Genomic DNA, 20,779 nt, shown 5'->3' with positions numbered 1-20,779 from the left:
CATTTTTCTAAGTTTGGTTTTACTTTAAAAACAACAACAAAAAAACTATGATCAACATATGTTACAAATGCATGAATATCTCAGTTCAGTACTTTACGTACACTGGTATATAGCTCATATTTAAAATGTCTTTTTATGGTAAGCTTTTAAATTTAATCTTTTCATATTTGGTTCCTTTCTTAAAATATATATGTGTATTGTTTGTAACTAAACATTTTGTTGATAAAAACAAATAAATAAGTAGCTAAAATAAAATGAGGACATATATCTTTAAACATTTTTTCACCCAACTTATAATCAATATATATATATATATATATATATATATATTTAAGATGTTGGATACTATATATTATTTTTTTCAAAACAAAAACTTGTCTATGCTTATAACTAGATTCATCATAAAAATATTTCTGAACTGTATTTAGATTTGAATTGCCGAAACGCAATTCAAATACTATTTTTATTAGGATTTACAGATATCATATTACTATTATACCATGTGATATACTACAATTGGTTAGCTTCGATCCTTCGTAACCTTTTTATATTAAACCGCATATATCCAATGTATATCAAGGACGATAAAATTAATGTAACCTCAACTTGATTTTGATTCCACAATTATAAAATATCCGCTCTTCTTGATGAACTCATCATAGTCATAACTACCAGAATTGAAATTGTGTATTTGTGCAAGACGCGCGTTCCGTCTATAAATGACTCATCAGTGACGCTCGAAAAAAAAGGTTAAAAGGCCTAACAAAGTGCGAGGTTGAAAGTATTTGAAACCAAAAAATCTTATAAATTTTGCCACATTCAGCTATGGTAATCTATTCCTCAAGTAGAAAGGCCTTAGTATTTCAAAATCTTAAGTTTTGTAAACAGTTGATTTATAATTATTATTTATTAACCATAAGAATAGAAGAATAACTAGTTCATAGTATTATTTTAATCATATTTATTCAATATATGTAACTTCCAGTAAACACCAGTGTATGAGCAGTAAGTTGACGAACAAGGTATATGCCAAAGAACGTCTCTAAAAAAAAGTTCATCGGAAGGTACCAAAACCTTGTTGATAAATATTCCGCATCAACTTTACAAATGATACATGATAGTCTTGAAGTATAGATTATGTGCACTGACGTTGCTTATCGTCTTAACAACGTGTAATGTTATTCTTTTATTTGTCTTTATGAATATTACTTTAATTGTTTATATATAAAAAAAAGAAAGAAAAAAGATGTGGTATGATTGCCAATGAGACAACTCTCCACAAGAGACCAACATGACACAGAAATTAATAACAATACCGTACGGTCTTCAACAATGAGCAAAGCCCATACCGCATAGTCAGCTATAAAAGGCCCCGAAATGACAATGTAAAACAATTCAAACGAGAAAACTAACGGCCTATAGTATTTACAAAAAATGAACGAAAAAAAAATTTGTAACACATAAACAAACGACAACCATTGAATTTCAGGCTCCTGACTTGGGACAGGCACATACATAGAGAATGTGGCAGGGTTAAACATGCTAGAGGGATCCCAACCCTCCCCTAACCTCGGACACTGGTGACACAGTAAAACATAATAACGAACTACATAAATCAGTTGAAAAAGGCTCAACTCATCAGAAGGATAAAAATACAAATACTATAAATACAAGTGGACGTGGCCGGGTACTTGTACATCCCAACATAGTCTGTTTTTCGATGATATCCATTAGACGTGACTCTGTACTTATTTATCCCTTCATTGTGTTATTTTTCTATAACAAATTTTGTATTGTCTTTCATTTTTGCTAATGTTCTTTAATTGTCTATTTGCATTTTTGTGTTATTTTCATACATATAGTTTTTGTAATCTTGTCTTTCATTTTTGCTAATGTGCTTTGTTTATATGCATTTTTGTATTTCTTTGATACAAATGACGTGGCTCTGTACTTATACATCCTGTCATTATGTAATTATGCTACTGTAAATATTTGTAGTCTTATCTTTTATTTTTGCTAATGTGCTTTGTCTATATCCCTTTTTGTGCGTCTTTGTTACATGTTTGTTTGATTTTATAGTCATTACGATTATGTTGACTGCTGTACCCATATATTTGACATTTTTACCTATTATGTCTTTGTTTTTTTCACTCATTGTTGTCAAATAATGGAATTCAATGCGACTGTCATATAAGTGAGAAGTTTAGCTAGCTATAAAACCAAGTTTAATCCACCATTGTCTAAATAAGAAAATGCCTGTACCATTCATGGTTATGACAGTTGTTATCCATTCGTTTGATGTGTTTGAGCTTTTGACTTTCCGTGTTGAATTTTTTGAGTTCAGTATTTTTGTAATTAAACTTTTTCCTTCAGTATTCACAATGCTATCCACGTTTTAAATATCGTGTTTAATCAACACTTAACCAACACATTGGTCTACATTGACATTGACTACGTGTTATCAAAACCTGTTTTAAACTACATACAAACATTGATTTTTGGGAAGGTTATCGAGTTTAAATGAAGAGAACAATAATACCACATCGAGTTTAGCTCAATGTGAACACGGCCATATTTTGAAACTCCTTTTGATTTACTTGTCATAGAAGTTGTGTTTGCTTTCTACAGATGATTCTCATTTGAATTTTACTGAAGACTGAAGACAGATATCAGGCGTTGTTTCTTTATCATGGTCAATTTCCAAAAACCCTGTCTGATAATCTTTAACGCCAAAGGATTTAAACTTTATGGGAATGATGTAACAACAGCCATACGCAGCTTAATTTTTTCAGATATAATTTTTTTCTTCTTCAAAAGTTAGCAAGGAAGTTGAATCAAAGTGCTCAGAGCCTTTAAATAAAGATATTAGGCGCTTGTTTAAGGTAACGATACTATAGTTGTAAATTTAATTTGTATGGCTTCGCAAGTTTTGAGATGTGATATATATCATTTTCAGTTTCATTTGAAATCTCACTTGAAGATGAAGAAATTATGGAACGCCACAGCTGTCTTATGTGGAACTCTGATATTACTTTATGTTGTTTTATCATTACTTAATAATAGTTTGTCTTTATTCGATATGGTTTTGACATTACGTAATGATGTTTTAATATAACTCAATATGGAATAGTCATTACTTAATGATATTTCGATATTACACGATATGGTTTCGTATTGACTTGATACGGTTTTGTCATTACTCAATATGGTTTTGTCATTACTCGATGTGGTTTCACCATTATTTAATATGGTTGTGTCATTAGTCAATGTGGTTTTACCATGATTACTTGATGTGTATGTGACTGAGCGTAATGTAGTTGTTTCATTACATGATGTGGTTTTGTTATTCCGTAATGATGATTTGTCCATTATTTATATGGTTTTAACATTACGTAATTATGTTTTAAAATTTGACCATTTTACACTACTTGATGTGTTTGTTTCATTACTTAATGTGGTCGTGTCATTCTTTGATGTGGTTCTGTCATTCTTTGATGTGCTTATCCCATTACTTGATGAGGTAAAACCACGTGACTAATTCGGAAAAACCTGTTTTATTTTAGATAGATTTCCATATTGTATGTGCTTTGAATGCGTTTGGCCATCCATCTAATTAGTGTTCAAATTAAAGTTCGGGTTACTGTTTGAGTTAAACTTTCAGTTAGTTTTCGAATTCAAGTCATACTTATAATTAAAGTTTTAGTAAGCATTGAGTTTCGAGTTGGACTTCGAGTTTGAGTCACATTTAAAGGCAGAGTTCTAGTTACAACTTTGAATTTGAGTTACTTCTTGATGTAGAGTTTGAGTAAAATTCGAATTTAAGTCTAATTTTTATTAATTAAGATTTCGAGTTGAAATTCGAGCTATTTTATATGTTTTTTTGAGTTCGTAATTAAATTTTCTATCGCGGAACAAGGGCTTTTGCTCGGGCTTTCGAAAAGAGGGCTCCGGGATATGCGTACTAAATAAACACTTGCAGTATACAAAACGCAACATAGGAGTTGAAATAAAGTAAGATGTGGTGTGATTGCCAATGAGACAAGTATCCACCAGAGTTTAAATGCAGTGGATATAAGAAATCATATATAGGCATCCGTACAGCCTTCAACACTCCGTATAGTCAGCTACAAAAGGCCACCATGCACAATGTGAAAATAATTTTTTTTTTTAACAGATTTCAATGTATCGTTTGTTTAATGTGCTTTGAATGGGTATCGCCAAAGTTAAAATCAAATTAAAGTTCGAGTGGTTGTTCAGAGTTATTTGGTATAAAAAAGGGCAGAAAATAATAAAAAAAAAAAAAATCCTAAAAATTTTACAGTATTTCGGATATAATTGGGATATCCCCAAACCACTTGGTCCTATTATTTGATCTATATGTTTTCAAATAGAATCAGTATTATAATAAATTTGTAAAAAAGTACACGGAACGCTGTGTCTCGCCTGATATTGCTGCTTTCAGTGTAAAAGCGTAATGTTGATCGGCTGTTCATTCATCGGTCAAAAAAATAAATTTAAAATGTTTTTCTGTAGATAATTTTTCTTGATATTGAGGAAAAACTCCTATGCAAGTTTTAAAACACTTCATGGAGGTAATAAATATATCATGTCAAAACAGTTTAATTCGGTTTTATTTTACTAAAACAAAACTGCATGGTTTTCAACAATGAGCAAAACCAATACCCCATTGTAAGCTATAAAAGGTCCCGAAATGACGCCACTTTCGATGACGTTGTTGTGTCTCACTGCCGCTACATTTATGTCGCAGGCTCGACACAAATCAAAAGACTAATACTTTTTTGTAAAAAAATGAGACACTTCAAATCAACTCACATTTTAGTCACAGGAAAATCGGAGGACGGGGCTCGGACTAAGCAACAAAGCATCAATACTGTAAAATAAGAATTCTCTAAAAGAAAAATTAATGACCATTTGAACATATATACGAATATCAATCTTTTACTTTTAAATCAATTGAATTCTCTGATCAATCTCGCACTAATTGAAAAATAATCTGTTTCACATGTGATGGCGAACATGTTCCAGTTGTCGTAACCATAATACCTTCCTCTTTTGAACTTCCAAATAAGACCAAATCACTCGGTTTGTAATTTCGCAAATAACACGACGGATGCCACACGTTGAGCAGAATCTCCTTACCTTTCTGGGGAACCCGAGCTCACCCCGATGGATTTAAATTACCCAGTCATACCGATCTATTGAGCCAGCCAATTGAAATGGTTTTTTAGCCACCGCAACTTTACAGCAACTGAAAGTTGGGGGCATAGTGTTTAACATTTGTCCTTCCGTCCGTCTTTCCGTGTCATTATGGGTACATAGTTATTCTGCATAACTCCTCCAACAGTTTGAATCTTAGGAAGTTTTCTCTTTACTGTCTGTTAGTACATATATTGACGGTGTGCTGCATGTGGTAAGGGTTTAATTTTATTAATATGTGCTCTTCGGGAGAAAGTTGAACTTCGCCATTTTTGGGAAAGGAGTAGGTCCGGTAAGGACCGATTTTTGCCTCATATTTCAGGTTCATCTTACGAAAGATTTTGACCAATTTTTAAGCACTTAAGTGTCTATTTCATTTGAATCTAATAATTTATTTGAAAGATTTTAACTGATTTAGTCATTAAAAACGACCCGATTCAAGCTCAAATATGAAAAATTTACCAAATATGCAGGAAAATGTCACTTTTCAAATGGTTTTTGTCAAAAATAAAAGTGGCCGCATCCGTGTTCATCCTTAACCTTTATATATGTATTATACTGTCCAATAAATAACTAAAAGTTTACATTTTAACAATTTTGTAAAACTGCTATATTTTGGGGCCAAAAAGGGGTCTTACTGGACCTACTCCTTTACTTGCATAAGTAGGGCGTTTCCAGATAATGTAAGATATAATAGTGTCCTATGAAAAAGTGTCCACATGGACACTTTTTCATTGAAATTTGGTATTTAATAATGTCCATTGCCATGGAATGGTGTCCCTCAAAAGGACAAATTTTTACTGCTAACAATATGAAATAGTGTCCACTCACAGGACAAATTTTCATAGTAGTTGCTATTAAATTGTGTCCTCTAAGGGAAGTAATACAAAGGTCATTACAAAGTTTTATTATACTTAAATTTTAATTAAAATATGAAGGATTGGTGAGAAATTGATCAATATACAAATGTAAACAAAGAAATAATGGATGGAAGTGAATATAGAGAAATTTAAGTTCTAAGAAATTCCCAACAAATGGTTATGACAATGAAAGAATAACAATAAGAAGGAAGTGTAAAATCAAATATGAAGAACTTTGTAATATTTATTATGTCAGATAAGAAGGCAATAGAAAATAAATAATGTCCATTGCCATGAAATATTGTCTCCTAAGTGGACAGCATTTTACAGCAACAGTTATGAAATATGGTCCATCTGCTGAACAAATTTTCGTAGTGAATGTTATTTAATTGTGTCTTCAAAGGAAAATAAAATAGAACAGCATCTAACATGTATATAATTATATTAAAAAATATAGATATGAAGATAAGGATGGTATGAGTGCCAATGAGACAATTTTTATGTCAAAGCAACAATTAATTCCAAGTTCGTAATTAAAGTTAAAATGCGTCCAGTAATAACAAGGCAATGGAATCATTTAATACTTTAATCATATCAAAAAGTGCCTTGGCGGACACAATGTCCTGTGAAAACAATGTCCACCTGGACAATATCATGGTAGTGAATAATGTCCATGTGCATGGACACTTTTTCATACCTAAGGACATGCTTTCATAGGAAATTGTGTCCAGGACACATTTAAATAAGTAAATATTGTCAAAATGTGTCCGGTGGACATTTTTTCATGGAGGACATTATTAAATCCTACAATAACTCCTCCTACAGATTGAATGCTAGGAATTTATTACTCTGCAAGCTGTTTCTACATGTCTTGATGGTGTGCATGTGGTTTTTTCTTTTTATTATTTTTCCTCTTTTGGGTGAAAAAAACTCGCTACATCTAACTTTATTTCAACTCCTATTTGCGTTTTGTATACTGCACATTGTTTATTTAGTACGCATATCTCGGAGCCCTCTTTTCGGAAGCCCGAGCTAAAGCCCTTGTTCCGCGATAGAAAACTTAATTACGAACTCAAAAAGACAGATAAAATAGCTCGAATTTCAACTTGAAATCTTAATGAGTCTAAATGAGACTTAAATTCGAATCCAACTCAAACTCTACCTCAAGAAGTGATTCAAATTCAAAGTTGTTACTAGAACTCTGCCTTTAAATGTGACTCAAACGCGAAGTCCAACTCGAAAATCAATTCTAACTAGAACTTTAATTATAAGTATGACTTGAATTCGAAAACTAACTCAAAGTTTAACTTAAACAGTAACCCGAACTTTAATTTGAACACTAATTAGATGGATGGCCAAACGCATCAAAAGCACATACAACATGGAAATCTATCTAAAAATAGAACAGGTTTTTTCCGAAATAGGTCACGTGGTTTTACCTCATCAAGTAATGAGATAACCACATCAAAGAATGACAGAACCACATCAAAGAATGACACGACCACATTAAGTAATGAAACAAACACATCAAGTAGTGTAAAATGGTCAAATTTTGAAACATAATTACGTAATGTTAAAACCATATAAAGAATGGCAAATCATCATTACGAAATAACAAAATCACATCATGTAATGGAACAATTACATTACGTTAAGTCACATACACATCAAGTAGTGTTAAAACCACATTGACTAATGACACAACCATATTAAATAATGGTGAAACCACATCGAGTAATGACAAAACCATATTGAGTAATAACAAAACTATATCAAGTCAATACGAAACCATATCGTGTAAAATCGAAATATCATAAAGTAATGACTATTCCATATTGAGTTATATTAAAACATCATTACGTAATGTCAAAACCATATCAAATAAAGACAAACTATTATTAAGTAATGATAAAACAACATAAAGTAATATCAGAGTTCCACATAAGACAGCTGTGGTGTTCCATAAGTAATGGTCTCTTGCATCTTGTGATGATATTGATTCTTGGTATGAAAACATTAAAAAAAAAAACATACTAAATTTAGTTCATCAATTTTGCTTTTTTTTTTAATTTTCATTACTATTTGTTTGACTTATATATAGTTAGTTCTACAATAGTACTTATTTCCACAATTTTTGGTGTTAGATGCATGGGTTCGAGTTTTTGCCGTTTGTACTGTTTCGATTTTATTGTACTATGCAAAGTTTGAGATTTAAATGTTTCAGTACAGAAGGTACACGAAAATTAGAGACTTTCCGGTTTGAATATTTTCCTTTGAGTTCGATATATTTTATTTTTTTTGTCTTTTAACGACATTCGGGGTTGGTCACATTTATATATGTATATATGTATCTGATACGTGTATGATGTCCGATACGGGCTCTCAATGAATGTGTTTGTGGAAAGATATTTTTGTGTTCTGTTAAATTGTTATTTTAAAATTGTTACACGATGATGGCTGCTGTACCCATATTTTGATTGTTTTATTTATTATATCTGTTTAGTTCACGCATCATTGTAAATATAACGGAATTTGATGAGACTGGCATCAAAGTCAGAGGTTTAGCGCTATAAAACCAGGTTTAATCCACCATTTTCTACATTTGAAAATGCCTTTACTAAGTCCAGAATAAGACAGTTCTTGTCCATTCGTTTTTGATGTGTTTTGTCATTTGATTTTGCCATGTGATTAGGGACTTTCCGATTAGATTTTCCTCTGTGTTAAGTATTTTTGTGATTTTACTTTTTCCATAATAATTTGAGACAGTACAATAGGAGAACGAATCAAGTGCATGTACTGAGTTGTCTGCTGTTGGTGCAGTATCGTTAATTTCAACTGTTTCAGCAAACGTTCAACAACAGAAAAAAGTCAATGTTATCAATCAACAATTTAAAAAGCTGCTTTAAACAAACAGTTAAATCAACAGGTGTGTCAACTCCAGATTCCTTTTCAATGACAGGGATATCGCAACCAATACATATTCAAAGTCAAAAGGTCTAAGACGATTTCAAGGACAGGGAAACTGATTAATTATAAATCATTAACGCAGACTTTGGGTAAATATAGCCAAGGAGAAAAGGACCGCTAAAACGCACTAAAGAGAAACCTGCACATTGGGATAAGTTTTGCCAACAGGCCTTACGATTGAGGATTGAGGAGCAACAATTCATGAAATTGGCGACTAAATTAATTTGAATATGGTTTGTGATAAGATGACGCTCCTTATTTGCGCCCCACTATCGTCAGTAAATCTGAAAAGGGGAATCGATCAAAACGATATGACCAGTCTAGCAACAAGTCTTTCGAAAGTGGAAATAAACTCATTTCGAAGAACTTTTTTCGTGTGATTGGACAAAACAGTGGATTCAAAGAAAATACCGGCAAATTGCAGAACATGTCCTTCAAATTCTTGTACTGTAAATAACCAGGACATTTCGTCAGGTTCTAAGCATTTCAACAGAAATTTGCAAGCACTGTAGGGTTTTGTATTCTCAGTTCATCCTTAATTTGACAGCACTATTGGATTATTTTGGTGGTTCTATATCCAAAAAGTGTTTATTGACAGAAGCTGCACTAATCCTATGCAAAATACAGAGGGCATGGCATTTTTATTTTAACAAAGATTTACTCTAGAACCAGTGTTACCGGTAGTCTTCACCAGACGCACAAAAGACTCACCAGTAACGCTTGACTATAAAAGAAAGTTAAAAAGGCCAAAAAAGAAAGTTAAAAAGGCCAAAAAAATACGATGTTGAAAAGAATTGAGGAACAATCATTCCGAAAGGTTCTACCAAATATAGCTAAGGTATTCTATCCTTGGATAGAAAATATTTTGTATTTCGAATAAATACAATTTTTATTTGTAATTATGACCATATCATTTATTTAACTCATGTCAACACATACGTGCGGACTACCGTTTGGTGATACTCTCGATCGGAGAAGAATACTCCATCAGCAGTGGCCTCTACTAGATAACGGTATCAGATTCTTGATCAAATTACAGAAACCAAATTGGAATAATAGTTGATAATATATGGTCAGTGAGAGTATATTGACGTACCTCTTACATTGTAAATACAAAAAAGTCATATAAACACATAACACTAAACGGTCTGTCAAAATACGAGCTGCTTTTCCTTCTTTTTTTAATTTTTTTATGTAAAGTATATTAGTCATAGTGTAGAACTGTAGTTTTAATAAAACTTTGATATATTTTAGACAAGGAAACTTTATATCAACATGAAGTATTGTCAAATTCTTCAACACCTAAAAGAAAGACAAAACTGTTGAAATATCTAAGTTTGGTTTTACTCGCAGTGCAGACGACACTTGTGATCATGGTGATGCGTTATGTGAGGACTCAGAAAGGTGACATGTTCATTGCATCCACAGCTGTTATCCAGTGCGAGGCGTTTAAAATGATGGCTTCATTTGCCATCATCCTTTACCAAGAAAAGAGTGTACCAAAATCAGTTCGCCATTTGGTGAAAAATATTATTGACCAGCCTGTGGACTGCATACGTATGTCCATCCCTGCCATTATATATGTCTTCCAAAACAATCTGTTCTATGTTGCAGTTTCAAATCTTGATGCCGCTACGTGTCAGGTACTAGCTTTACTTTCAAAATTAAAGTGTATTTAATTGTTCATAAACCTGTGAATGTTTTATAGTTAAAGATATTCCCCTTTTGTAATAACGTTAAGGGATATAAGTTGTATTTAATTGTATAATTATATTTCGTGCACTTTTTGAAAATAAAATATTGTCTAAACTAAGGGATATCAGCTATTTTAATATAATTTTGTTGGGGGCCATCAAACATTGATATCTGCTAGCTATACAGGTATAGCATTTTACACACACATATTTTAAAGTAGTTTTGAAAATGTAACTAATAGTATTACCGGTATCATCTAGTTAATAGTATTACCGGTATCATCTAGTTAATAGTATTACCGGTATCATCTAGTTAATAGTATTACCGGTATCATCTAGTTAATAGTATTACCGGTATCATCTAGTTAATAGTATAACCGGTATCATCTAATTAACTCTCATTTTTGTCTCTCGATATTTCTTTAGTTTTTAATCTGAGTAGCTCGTTTCTACAGTATGTAAAATCATTTTCACTTTTTTAGTATTTTAGTGACTTTCATTTCATTAAGTTACAATTTATATAATATTTTCAATAATTCGTATTTACTAATTATCAAATTCTTAAAATACAATATGCGTATCAGGATTAAAAACCACTTTACCCTCCTCTTTTTTAGGTAACATATCAACTAAAGATCTTTACCACAGCGATTTGTTCTGTCATTATGTTGAAGACGAAGATTTCAAGGCTTCAATGGATATCCTTGTGTATTTTATTTGTAGGCGTGTCAGTGGTACTTTTACCATCAACAAAATCTACAAAAGGAGTAACTCTTGACGAGGACAAAAATAGAGTACTTGGTATAATCTGTGTCGTTACATCGTGCTGTCTTTCGGGTTTCTCTGGTGTTTACTTTGAAAAGATTTTGAAAGGAACCAAAAAATCGATTTGGTTGAGAAATGTTCAACTTGGGATGTTCGGAATAGCCGTCGGATTCATTACAATGGGCTTCAAAGATGGGATCAAAGTATTTGAGAAAGGATTTTTTCATGGATACTATAGTGTTGTGTGGTTTGTTATATTTTTACAATCGTTTGGTGGGTTGTGTACTGCAGTCGTTGTAAAATATGCAAACAATATATTGAAAGGCTTTGCCACTTCCGGTGCTATTGTTTTATCTTGTATAATATCAGTATATCTTTTTGATTTTCATTTGACAAAAGAATTCACTATTGGGGCTTTGCTTGTTGTATTATCCGTCTTCATGTATAGTAAATGCTCCGTGAAATAACATCATTTAGAATAACCATCTCAGAATTATTTATCTATATAGATTGTTGGATTATCGGATTTATCCAAACGAGATACTTAAATTATCAATTTTAAATACTAGTAACTAGTTTAACCTCAATTTCTTAAAAATTTATAAACGGACAATTTATCAAATAAAGATATCAGAAGATGAGGTATGAGTGCCAACGAGACAGCCGTCCATCCAAGTCACAATTTGTATAAGTAAACCATTATAAGTCAGAGTAAGTTCCTTCAACGTGGATCCCGGGCTCACATCGAACAGCAAGCTATAAAGGGTCCCAACGCATATGTTAGTTTAAATCATGTCAAGACCGAAGCACTGACTACTGAGCTAATTTCGGTGGTCATTTCGGAGCATGCTAGTCCACTACCAGCAGTACAGACAAGTGTATCTAAAATGAAAACAGCACTTTATTTATTGCATGCGTCCGAAGTGATTTTCTGAATTAACCTTCACCATGAACGCTCGAAGTTAAATGACGTATGACAACCAATACAGTTGAAACCGTTTTTTTACAAAAATTGACCTACAATGATTGCTATATCCATCTCAGGTTATCATTGCCTGAGAGAGCTGGGAACTTAGTTTCTTAATATAATTCCAAGATTTATAGACGAACAAATATAAAAAAAAAAAAAAGGTTTGTTATGAAAAATGTCAGTTATTTTTCACTATAAAACTGAAAGTAGCAAAAAATAAAATAAATATATAAAGGGCACTATTTCAAATATTCAGCCGCTAATAATACCTATATTTTGTATTGGTTTTCATAATGACGTTGTTTGTGCCATATATGGAATACTGTTAACACAAACTAAAAGACTTATTCTTCATATCCAAGATATAAATCGAAAGAACGCATTTTAAATCTTTTTTTAAACTACAAAGACTTTTTATTTCACAAAAAATCATTTCCTTATTTCAACTCCTGTGAAATGAGATCGTCTTCTGGCATTTTTTGTTTTCTCCAATTAATCGTTTAGTTATCCAACTCGATCTGAAAAGATTTCCTATACCATCCCTTTTTTTTCTTAATTCAGTTGTAGAAAATAGAAGTTATTATGTGAATAGCCAGATGTATATGTTCAGATTTTAAAGATAATTGTTATGTAACTTAACCAAAGAATAATTACATCCTTGTAGGTGTACTCGAATAGCTATATTGTCTTTACTAGCTGTAGGTAGGAGAAAGCAATCTGGTATTTTAGGATTTTTTTGGAACGTTTTAGTCTTATACAGTTTAAAGTTTTTTTCTACATATCATAAAAATTGGTTTGCTAGAAACAAAAGTTTGCTGCTGGCTTGATTGGATGATATAAGCGGCTACCTAATTGATTCTGGTTATAATAAAAAGAAAAACTAATTTAAGAGAATGTGAAAAGAAAATGCTTATCGTGACTTTTTTCGTGGTATTGATTGATTTATTGATTGATTGGTGTTTAACGCCACTTTCAAGACTATTGTTCTATTTTGTGGTGGTCAGTTTTCATTGGTGGAGGACAACATCTCCTTTTATGTTTTATAATAAATAAACTCATCATAGATACCAGGACTAATTTTTGTTTATACGCCAGACGCGCGTTTCGTCTACAAAAGACTCATCAGTGACGATCGAATCCAAAAAAGTTTAAAAAGCCAAATAAAGTACAAAGTTGAAGAGCATAACGGTACTTGAAGTCAACGACCAAATGACTTTGCAATGACATAAACTAACGTGTTCATGAGGAATTTGATTCCTATCGTCATTAATTTGTGTATAATTATTTATTTTTTTATATCTTTTTAATTTTCTTTTACGGTAGGATTAATTTCCTTAACAACACATCAATTCATATAACTCCTTTTATGCAAAATCATTTACAATGATTACTTCACAAATAAATTTTTCGCAATCATTCAAGACTTTTATTTTTATGATCAAGTGTCGATTCAAAAATTTTTATAACATCATGAAATAGAATATGAACAAGGAAGCTTTGTGAAAAACATCCAAGAGACAGCATTCTAACGATCCAAAACCAATGACATTTAGAGGTCAAACTTTTTGTATTCCACAAGAGACAAGTGTTTTCACAATTTGACAATAGACATTTCATAATATTTATTTGCACAAATATTTTTACATTAATGGTTATGTCAACCGATAATCGTCCCATTTCAAAGTAATAGAACAACAGATAATAAAAGACAAGGTTATTGATTGAATGAAACAAATAAATTGAATATAATTATTTGACTGATTGGTGTTAGACGCAATTTCAATTCTAATATGCAATCTCGTCGTCAGTTTTTATTGATAAAGGAAGCCGGATATGGCTGAGGTAATCTATGCCTTGGATAAGAACACCCTTAGTATTTCAAAACATTTATACTTTTGTAAACAGGAAATTTATAAAAACGATTTTATAATTGATATTCATGTCAACACCGAAGTGCTGACTACTGGGTTGGTGATAACCTTGACGACGAAAGGTCCACTAGAAGTTGCATTGACCCAGGGGTGTAAATAGTTATCAAAGGTACCAGGCTCATGATTCAATACGCCAGGCGTTTCAGCTTTTAATTTTGCCATTTGATTTGGGACTTTCTGTTTCTCCGGAGTTCAGTATTTTTTTATTTTCCTGTTTACGTATATCTCAATTGGAAAGTAATGCGCGAGCCTGTACAAATTATACGGACAGACATTTTTTAACAGGAATGTTCTTTAATTGCAAAATAAAAAGTTCTAGCAGAAGAATCATGACTGAAATCGGCACTACACAAGTTACGGCTAATGATAGGATGTGTTCAACAAAAGAACTTCATACTGCAAATATTACATTACACATGCTACATATTTATTTCATTATAATACGTTATTATGAATGGCTAACAGGAATCTCGCATTATTCTGAAATCAACATTCATTTCTAAATGAATTGTAACATTCATGATGATACCAACTTCAGCAGTTAAGTACACAGGTAAATAAAAGATAAAACTTGATAGAAATCGTATTGGGCAAATACAAAATTTCAATCCTTGTTATATATGAGGAGTTTATTTCATACCTAGCAAAACATATAATAATAAGCACTGTGTGCTTCTTTTAGTAATTTTATTGGGGTATAAAAATGTTGATCGTGCGTACATTTTTAAATTAAAGCGCATCTGCGCTTCATGCAAAATGTACTTAGGTCACCGATTTTACACCTTAATAAATTTACAAAAAGAACCTTTCAATTCTTAAAATAAAAGCACAAACAGAACAAACGATCAATGTCAGTCGACAGGTTTGTAACAACCAACAACAGCTCTAAAATGTACAAGAACAACAAATACCGAACTCCAAGGAAAATTTAAAACAGAAAGTCCCTTACTAGGCAAAATAAAACGCTCAAACACATCAAACGATTGTAAAAAACTGTCATATAACTAACATGGCAAAGATATTTAAGTCATCTGATATATCACTTTTTTTCACAGTTGAATATGTTTAACTAAGATGGCAAAGTTTTATTATAAAACATGTGAACATAGAATCTGTTTAAAAAGGAAATCCTTTGATTTACTAATTTTTATGTCCCACCTACGATAGAAGAGGGGCATTAAGGTTTCTGGTCTGTGCCTCCGTCCGTTCGTTTGTTCGTCCATTCGTCCGTTCGTCCGTCTGTCCCGCTTCAGGTTGAAGTTTTTGGTCAAGGTAGTTTTTGATGAAGTTGAAGTCCAATCAACTTGAAACTCAGTATTCATGTTCCCTATGATATGATCTTTCTAATTTAAATGCCAACTTAAATTTTTTACCCCAATTTCACGGTCCACTAAACATAGAAAATGATAGTGCAAGTTTCAGGTTAAATTTTTGATCAAGGTAGTTTTTGAAGAAGTTGAAGTCCAATCAACTTGAAATTTAGTATACATGTTCCCCATGATAGGATCTTTCCAATCTAAATGCCAATTAGATTTTTGACCCACTGAACATAAAAAATGATAATGTGAGTGGGGCATCCGTGTACTATGAACACATTCTTGTTTTTTAATGTTTTGCTTTGAATTATTGTCAGCCCGTAATCTCGTTCATAGAACAGGGGGATTATTTTAATGGAAGATTTTGATATTGGGGTTCTGTATATAATGGTTGACGCATGCAGGAGGGTTCTCCGTTAGTTTAAGCTTTCTTTGTTTTAGTGTTTATAAAGATTCTTTTACTTTTCTTTAACTTGTATTCTACCCGTATCCCTTTTAGCTGGAATTACGTAAGTTTTATTTGACGTGTTATAACAAAAAATACCGAACTCCAAGGAAAACTCGAAACTGAAAGTCCCTTTCAAGATGGCAAAAAAACACATCAAAACGATTGGTAAACAACTTTCATATTACTGGCATGGCAAAGATATTTAAGTCATATGATGTCAATTTTATAGGGTTAAAAAGAAATAGTGATGTATAAAATAAGCAATGGGCCCAAAGAAGTCAGACTTCACCATGATTCAAAGGACTACGACAAACAAACAAAAAACGGTTCACAATACATAACGCAGAAAACTGCAGACTTCAGGTTACAAGAGGGATACTTTTTTGCCAAATTGATCATTAGAATTATACTTAGTAGAATTGCATATCAATGTTTCTTTCCAAATACTTTACATATTTTTTCAAACATAGTTTTCGAGGAACAGAATTATGTGGTCGCGGGTTACCTTTACAACATAAGTTTTATACTAATCTAATTATTTTCATTTTTATGAGTTTAACTTATATTAATATTATTACTTTTATCTGAAAATATAATTGTCCATCAGTCTTCCATATACCCTTTGATTAATACAGTTTTCCCCTCGATATAAATTCCATGCAGGAGTGAAGGTTGTACTGTTGTTCAAAAGGGATTGTTTCAGTTGTGTGGCTGGTACATTGTAAAATAATCATTACATTCAAGGATAAGGATGTTCGTAAAAAACCATGTCGTCAAAATCAATTTAATACAATATGTTTATGATGTTCATCTTTATTACACTCCATAATAAAATACAAACAAATAATTATATGTTTCAATACCGTAATTAATTACAAACGACTGATATAATTAAAAGTCGACATAAAAAAGTATACAAAGAACAAGCACATGTCCTTATTACCAACGTTGTATATACTATATTGTTTAAAATCGTAAACATCAACTATATATTAAGTATAATATGAATATCAAATAAATGATACTATGAATATATAAAAACCACACGATTGAAACAGATAAATATGTATGATATTAAAAGCCATTACATGTAAAATGAATGAAAATGTAGTATTACAGCTCAGGTCAATTATTGAAATATGAAAAAAAAACACCAGTTAGGTTGACCGAAGTATATTTCTGTTCTAAAAATGTACGCACTCTCAACGCTTTTACCTTAGATTACCTTAGCCGTATTTGGCACAACTTTTTGGAATTTTGGATCCTCAATGCTCTTCAACTTTGAACTTGTTTGGCTTTATAAATATTTTGATATGAGCGTCACTGATGAGTCTTATGTAGACGAAACGCGCGTCTGTCGTACTAAATTATAATCCTGGTACCTTTGATAACTTTTTACACACCTTTCAAATTACAAAAAAATAATAAATAGTTATAATTACTTTTTTTATATATATGACATGAAAACACGATTTCTATCAAGCTTTTTTTTAACCTGTGCACGTTATAGTAGAAGCTTGCATCATCATGAATGTTACATTTCATTTTGAATTTAAGGTTGATTGCAGAATGATACGAGATAGGTAGTAGCGAAACAAAATAACGTATTATAATTAAACATACATGTGCATGTACTGTTATTATGTTATTATATTAATTCAATTACATTCTAGAATCAAATTTCATTTCAAAATGAAATACCATACTAATGATAATGAGTAATGACATCACATGTATGTTTCATTACAATCCGTGCATGTACTGTTATCATGTTATTATATTAATTTAATTACATTCTAGAATCAAATTTCATTTCAAAATGAAATACCATACTCATGATAATGAGTAATGACATCACATGTATGTTTCATTACAATCCGTGCATGTACTGTTATTATGTTATTATATTAATTTAATTACATTCTAGAATCAAATTTCATTTCAAAATGAAATACCATACTCATGATAATGAGTAATGACATCACATGTATGTTTCATTACAATCCGTGCATGTACTGTTATTATGTTATTATATTAATTTAATTACATTCTAGAATCAAATTTCATTTCAAAATGAAATACCATACTCATGATAATGAGTAATGACATCACATGTATGTTTCATTACAATCCGTAACTCTGATTGACTGACAACAGTCGTGAGGGCTGAGGTACTCAAATGTCATATTTCATTTCCGAATGGCTACACGTGGTATTCATGACAATGTTCAAATGATACATTTATTTAGCTCTTCAGCGGTATATTGAAAATGCCAATCGGTTAACGCTTTTCCGTTTTAGTGAAGTATAGACAATAATAGTCTATTGACTTGACATATTGACACTTGAAAAACGGGGAAATGTGAGGCTCTGTCGAGCTTTTTCCTCGTCTCGGGCCGAATCCTTATATGATCTTATATCGTTGATATGTCAAGACAATACACTATTATTGTCTTTATATTGAAAAAAAAACTTTCGAAAGGCCGCATATCTGGCGGAGAAATATACAACACGTTGTATACATTGGAAACAAGGACATGTTGAAGAGGTCGTATGAATAATTAAATATAGTCTCGACAACTACTATCTAAATATATGAGGAAAAGTTATATCGGGTCAGTGACTGTATATGACATAGAAATATACAGTCAACGCATTGTGACTGCTGTAATAAAACATAGCAGTATACAAACAATAACATGATCACCAGGTTCGTGTTTACACTATAAATCCTTCAAATAGGTGTTGTAGATAAAAACAAAAACAAAAAAAACAAAACGTCAAAATTAATATAGTGATATCGAGTAGTAGTTCGTAAGACGTCAATTTTTGACGTTTTTCACAACCACTATGTAACAAATATGTAAATAGACCAAACACAGAGTGGGTGACCATGAGTGTTTCAAATCATGAATTTTATGTATCAACAGCATGCATTTTTTAAAGAAAAATTCTATGGATTTGTATGATTCGGAGTTGAGTGTGGCATTCAATTCGCTGAACTGGTATACATTATTGTTTAAGGGATAGATGAAATACGTCTCCGGTGATGGATTTTCTCGATGCGTCGAAAACCAATTGCTGGCCTCATGTGTTTTATTTTTATTGCTCTTTGGTCGAGTTTGTGTCTGTTTGACACATTCCCCGTATCCATTTTTTTTTATTGACAATTTGTATACATAGTACACTGAGTAAAAAAAAATATCGATGATTTCTTTATAGTAGACACCGTTTTATATCTGAATTGTTATATTTTTTTGCTTACCTTTAAAAAAAAAACCAAAAAAAATATTTAGTATTTCATAGCTCACAATACATATGATATTTTATGCTCCATTTATGGGCATTATGTTTTCTGGTCTGTGCGTCCGTCTGTTCGTTCGTCTGTCCGTCCGTCTGTCCGTCCGTCTGTCCGTCCGTTCGTCCCGTTTTAGGTTAATGTTTTTGGTCGAGGTAGTTTTTGATGAAGTTGAAGTCAGATCAACTTGAAACTTAATAAACATGTTCCCTATGATATGATCTTTCTAATTTTAATACCAAATAAGATATTTCATCCCATTTTCACGGTCCACTGAACATAAAAAATAATAATGCGGATGGGGAATCCGTGTACTTGGGACACATTCTCTTTTTATATTTAAAGTTCCTGATTATTGAAGAGTTATTTACATTTCGCTTTCAGTACCACCTGTTTACGATCGAACTATACAGATAGATCAAATTTTATTAGGTTTTATTCTTAATCATGTGAAATTCAAATCTTTACTGCAAGAAAAACTAATTTTATAATTAACTTCCAAAAAATCATTATTCTTTTAGATATATTTCAAGTTTTAATTGATAACTTTGAATATGAAAATAACACTATTCATATTCATTCATACGATATAATTTGTTCATTTATCATTACCATATTCATATATGCATAACCCAATCACCAACAACGCACGTTTGGTTACTATGGGAATCGATTACAATGTATAAAGATTTTTTTAAACTATGTTACTAACTTATATCCATGCGAGATTAAACAAACAAAATATTGTCTTATGCTGACGTGATGAAGCAGGAGGGCACGATTGTAGCCGTAGTTATTTCCACCTTAATTGTATTGCTCCATGTTTGTTCTATATATGTTTCTATTACATCAAAAGACTTAAAGAAGAACCGTTTCCTGGTTCTGGCTCTGTATCTAAGTCTAAGTGATTGTGCAGTAGGACTTCAGTTTATGTACCACGGTTTTCTGAACTTATTAAATTCTGGATTTCAAAACTCGGCATATCTATATCAGTGCATGATATTAAAACACCTTGCATGTGGAACTGTAATTTCTTCTTTGCTTCAAACCTTGGTTATCTGCTTAGAACGATTGAATGCTACATTTACTACAAAGAAACGGTTTTTGATGATTTTGACCGGAAATCCATCTGTCGCATTTTACTTTGTGATGAGTCATTGTATTGCTCTCGTGAGATTTGGAGTGGAGACGGTAAAGGGTCCCGTACCATGTGATGGCTTGCAGACGATTACGATGACGTTTATATTATCACACGATGTTCTTTCAACTACGATACTGATGTCCGTTATAACATGTTATAGCATTGTTGTTTA

At 31.8% G+C, this 20,779-nt stretch overlaps 1 protein-coding gene across 1 annotated transcript; it reads left to right on the top strand.

Moving 5' to 3' along the window:
• The first annotated feature begins 65 nt into the window (after window positions 1–65).
• Window positions 66–13,543, top strand: LOC139519364 (UDP-galactose translocator-like). Its single transcript, XM_071311376.1, has 3 exons — window positions 66–138; window positions 10,299–10,687; window positions 11,356–13,543. Exons 1-3 carry the CDS (start codon window positions 126–128, stop codon window positions 11,968–11,970), a joined length of 1,017 nt encoding a protein of 338 aa, XP_071167477.1. The 5' UTR covers window positions 66–125; the 3' UTR covers window positions 11,971–13,543.
• The last annotated feature ends 7,236 nt before the right edge of the window (window positions 13,544–20,779 follow it).

The sequence above is a fragment of the Mytilus edulis genome, chromosome 1 (genome assembly GCF_963676685.1).
Source record: "Mytilus edulis chromosome 1, xbMytEdul2.2, whole genome shotgun sequence".
Lineage (NCBI taxonomy): Eukaryota > Metazoa > Mollusca > Bivalvia > Mytilida > Mytilidae > Mytilus > Mytilus edulis.
The sequence above is the reverse complement of the archived record's forward strand: the minus strand, read 5'-3'. Positions and strand labels throughout refer to the sequence as shown.